General features: G+C 53.9%; 1 protein-coding gene across 9 annotated transcripts in view; it reads right to left on the bottom strand.

Moving 5' to 3' along the window:
* The window catches only part of UBE2F (ubiquitin conjugating enzyme E2 F (putative)), a 59,910-nt gene that overhangs the window by 17,196 nt on the left and 37,638 nt on the right, over window positions 1-5,076 (bottom strand). For all 9 annotated transcript variants that reach the window (XR_002122429.1, XM_019629379.1, XM_019629428.1 and 6 more), the window contains one exon: window positions 68-135. Coding sequence is in view for 8 of the 9 variants with exons in the window: in XM_019629379.1 (XP_019484924.1) it covers window positions 68-135 (68 nt within the window). In the remaining variant the exon portion in view is untranslated. The remainder of the gene's footprint in view (window positions 1-67; window positions 136-5,076) is intronic.

Here is a 5,076-nt window from a genome sequence, read left to right as displayed (position 1 = left end):
GGGGGGGGGGGGAGGGACGGCGCAGGCCCCACGAAGTGGAACAAGGGCTCAGGCGCAGGCTACTCACCACCATGTTGTAGGCATCAGGAACTTCAGTTTCAAACTGAAATTTTCCACCCTGGTAGTAACCCTCATCTATCAAAAAACACAAAACAAAACAAAAAATCCTTTAAATTAAAAAAAAAGGAAACAAAAGCAAATACTATGTTAGGACACAGGCAAATTCAGAGAACTGAGAGTTTAACACTAGGACCGGGTGCCTTGGTCAGGTCACCAAACCCCGCCCTGGCCTGGTTAGCGCGGGCCGGAGGCTCCACACAGGCTGCCTGCTGTCCGCGCCCCCGGGGAAGGCGCCCCCAGGGACGGCGCAGGCATCCTTCTGGGAGACCAGCTCCTTTTTCTTCCTCAGTCCCCCAGAACACGCCCTCAGCAGCCCCCTCCCCCCCACCTATCCTGCACTGCAGCACCCCGCATGTCCCATGACTTGTCCCCATGACAAGGAACCCCTTGTTCCAGCTGCTTGGTCACCGGTTTGCTGCCGATCTCCCCATGAGAACGTCAGTTCCACGGGTGGCAGAGTAGCGGTGACGGCTATACCCGATGGATGGCTTCCAGTCATTTAACAACAGTTCACCAGGGATGGACCCTCTGCCAGTCACTGCTCCAGGCCCTGGGGACACAGCCGAGAACCAGGCAGACCCAGTCGCGGCCTTGCTCGTGTGCCGTGTCAACAGCTGTGGGTCAGCCTGCAGCTTGGTGCAGCCTGTGGGCCAGAGCAGGCCCTCCGGCACGGGGCTGGTGGGCTCGCAGCGGGAGGCCCAGGGTGGGAGCGGCACCGCCGTGCCACTGCCCAGGTCTGCAGACCCCACAGCGCGGTCCCAACCCGCTTGACTGTGCCAAGGGCCTCTCTGCCTCTCCCAATTCGCCTCCTCCACACCCACCCCGCAGGTGAGTCCGGCTCCCTCCCAGGTGTAAACGCTGCAGGTGCTGCCGCCAGCAGAGGGCGCTCCAGCACGAACCTCCTGGAGCCTGGAACCGTCCCCCAGGAACTAAATTACTCAACACTTTTCAATTTGACAAAATTAGCACTGTATTTAAAATGAAAGTTCAACTTCCCCCAAAATATTTATCAGCACAAACAACTCAGCAATACCACATCTTACCGCTTCCCTCAGCTTTTTATATATATGAACATTGAATAGCCTGCTGTTTGCTTGTTTTGATCAACGAGCTTTAATTTTTAAGAAGCCAGTCTTCATGGTTTCCGTCTTTGGTATTATGCTTAAAAAACGTCTTTTCCAACCAAGATTCCAGAAATATTTTATTTCTATATTTTCTCCTAGTAATCTTATGATTTCATGTTTCCCTCAGCTCACTCGCTCTAGAATTACTACACAGAGGTGGTTTATTTTTTCTGACTGCTTCATTATTCGAGCCTTCCCCCACTTCCATGTCTGTTTCTAGTAATCATAAGTACACCTGGATTAGTGATTGGCTGTATCGAATCTTTGCAAGAGGTATTTTTTTTGGGAAAAATTTTAACTCCAGACAAAAGAACTGCTACCCGCGTGTTCCCCGGGGCTCTGCGCTCGCTGGTCTCATATCCTGATACTGATCACCACCCACAGCAGCCGGACGCCAGGCTCCGTGCGCCACACGGTCCTCTGAATTGTCACAGTTATGGCTGATGTGCTGCGCATGCGTGGCCATCCCCTCCTGCCACGCTGCAGCTTTTCGCTAGTTGTCTGTCCCTCTCGCTGGTCACAGCCTCACCTCTACTGCCTACCAGTTCCAAAGAAACTGTCATTTGGCCTAGTGTGGTTTTGATTTTACCATATTCCTCTGGCCTAGTCACGTTCTCAGTTAATAATTAGAATTGTATCATCTCTGAACTCACTGAACAGAGCAGGCTGCCTAGCTCATGCAACAAGCGTCTTTCAGGAAAACGACGTGCTTCTGAGCCAGTGTTTCTTTTTCCCTCTTCTCAGCAGCACAGCTGTGGGCCTGGTCCAGTGTGCTTGTTTATTACTGACTCTGCCAGAAGCCCCACAGTCCAACTTAAAAAGCAGTGGGAGCAGACCAGTGAGACGGGCCTGACAGCATCTCTGGCTACTGCCTTCTCAGGGAGCCCCGTTCGAGTCCCCACGGGCCACCGTCTGGGTTTGGCTCCCAGGCTTGCACTTGGCAGGGGGGTGGGCGTGGGGCAGGAGGCCTGCCAGCTCTGGAGCCAGCGGGCTCATTCGAGCGTCTGTAACCCAGTGCGCCACATGCAGTCTGGGACAGGCTGTCCCTCTCCATGGCGGCTGCGGCTGAAAACACCCTGCGTCTTGGGCCACTGGGTGTGCAGGCACCACAATGAAACTCAGCAGGGGAAGCTCCTGGCACCCACCCAGCCCTCAGGGGACCAGCCTGTCGCCACCCCCAGGGTGACAAGGAGAGGAACTGCACACCGGTGTCTCCTGCCAGGTTATGGGTGTCCCTAGGCAGACACCGGTCCAGGACTATGTGGGCACCAAGAGCTTTAGGGACCCCACTGCTAGAGGGCTCTACCCTAAAATGCATCAGCCCACGGAGCTCTCGAGGTCAAGGAGTCACCCCAGCCGTCCTCTGCCACCTTCCCTCGTAGAAGAAGGACCCCTCCTCTGGCTTCTCACTGTGACGCTCGGCCTCACGCTGAACAAATCCTAGAGGCCAAGAGGACCGTGTGATGCTGGTCCAGGGAAGCCCCCCTGAATCCAGGCATTGCGGCAGGGTTGGGCTTTCCGCCATCACACATCACTTCTGTTCAGGGCAAAGCATGGCCTTATAAATGCAGTATCCTGGTTCACGTCGGCCTGCCTTGCATCCAGATAGACTGTGGAGTCGCAGGGCAGGGAGAGCAACATCTCATGTAGTAACTTCCATTCCCAGACGACAGTAAAAGAACCCATCACCCACCCCCGTGAGAAGCAAAGAGGTGCCCTCTTCTGCCCAAGTGGCCAGCTCCACACCTCACCTACGCACTGGGGACTGAACTCGGAAGGGAGATGGCTGTCAGAGGCCCATCTGAGGAATGAAAAGGAAGTAAGACTCGGTGAGGGTGAGCGAGAGGGAGGGAGAGAGGGGATAAGAGGGAGAGGGGTGAGAAGAGCTAAGGGAGCAGCAGGGGTGAGAGGGTGCAATTTTAAATGAGGCTTGAAAAAGGAGGGTATCAGGGCGATGAAGACTCCAGGGAAGAGAAGCTGGGTGAGGCCACCGAGGGCGGGACGTCCAGGGAACACTGCAGAGGCCAGAAAGCCGGGCAGGGAGTCGGAGCTGAGGCCAGAGAGGTAACAGGCTCGGCCTTGCAGCCACTGAGTGGGAGCAGGAGAGACAGCACGCTGCTGAGGACCAGGGTGGGAGCAGCTGAAGGGGAAAGGCTTTGCTGGGAGCAACAGGAGGATCTGCTGACAGGTTCAGCATGAGGTGGGGAAGGCAGGGACCACAGGATCTTTGACCCTTTGGTGAAAAGGGCAGCGTTGGAAGATTAAAAAGGCTGCAGAGGGCATAACTGCGTGAGGTTCAACATCAGAAACGTGACTCAGATTTCACGTCAACATGCAAGTGGAGGCACTGATGGGCGGCTGACAGATCATTCTGGAATGTGGGGAGAGGTCGGGCTGGGTGAGAGGAGTTTGGGAGCTGCTCTGTGTACAGACGTGTTCAGATTTCATGAGCGGGCGAGGCCCCCGGGGACACGGCTGTGGAAGTCCAAGGACAGAAGCCTTGAGATCCTCAGAGGGCTGGGAGACGGGACAGGAGGGGGAGCTGGCTCAGGAAGAAAACCAGGAGCCCAGAGCTGGTACAAACAGTAACTAACAACCATCCAAAAGAAAGTGCTTGACACCTACAGGTCTTCAGTTAAGGAACTTTTAAAATAAATACACACGCAGTTACAGAAGAGTACGACAGGGTGAGAAAACCCTCCTAAGTAGGGAGATGTTTACATTTGGATAAAATTCTGCAGGACGAGTGGAATGAAAGCCTTTGTGCAGGGATAGGGAGCAGCACTGGGCATTTCCCAACCACTGAAGCGGCATTTATGTTTTTTAAAACAGCAGGACCATGGCTATATCCACCAGAAACATTTGAAAGAGTAATGCGATCCTTTTAACTTTAAGTGTCAGTATTTACAGCACGCTGGAAATTACATGCCATGTAAATGTTAAACTGAGGTCAGAAAAAGCACCGCCCGGGCCAGCGTGGTCAGGGCTCGGCACGCTTGTTCTGGAAAGGGCCAGCCGGTGAATACTTCGGCTTGGGGCCACAAGTCTCTGTCACGTACTGTTTTGTTTTGTCTGTTAACAGCTCTTTAAAAATGTACAAACCATTCTCATTTAAGGGCTACACAAGGACTTGCCCACCCTAACACTGATTGACATATAAGGACAAAATGGGCGACACTGTGACACCCATCACACATGAAGCTGGTTCACTTAGGAGGGAAAGCTGGTGTGGGCTGACTTCTTCAGGGAAAGCTTGGGGGGTATGCCATGAGGTAAGGCCTGAAAATCAGGACAACACCATGGTGGTCACCCGAGGCTGTGCACAGTCACCCAGTCCAACACCGCTCAGGGGGACAGCATGACATCACGCTCTAAAGTAGAAACTGAGGCACGGGGATTAAGTGCTGACTGTAGCCGCATAGCTAGCAGGTGGCAGAGCCGGATGGGCATGGCAGGTGCAGACAAGGGAGAGGGGAAACACTGCAGGTGGGGACAGCAGACAGGCAGCAGAGCAGGGGTCAGACTGCAGTGGGCCAGCTCCAGCAGGCGTGCGGACTGGGGCTATGCCGGGAGGTGGGCAGGTGCTCGGCTGTGACATGGGGTCAGGAAGCCACTGTGGAGCTGCAGACAAACAGCAAGTCAGCTGTTAGGAAGTGGCACTGAGATTTAGAGAAAACCAAGGGCATAATGAGGAAAGAAATGGAAAAGACAAAGAAAAAAAGCAAACAGCAGCAACAGTTAAAAACAGGATATCTAAAATGAAAACTTCACTGGATGAGTTGCACAGTAATTCAGACGCCGAATACCGTATTTGCCGGCGTATAAGACGACT

Source organism: Hipposideros armiger, unplaced genomic scaffold, assembly GCF_001890085.2.
Source record: "Hipposideros armiger isolate ML-2016 unplaced genomic scaffold, ASM189008v1 scaffold_17, whole genome shotgun sequence".
NCBI classification, from domain to species: Eukaryota; Metazoa; Chordata; class Mammalia; order Chiroptera; family Hipposideridae; genus Hipposideros; species Hipposideros armiger.
This window is presented reverse-complemented; position numbering and strand designations above follow the sequence as displayed.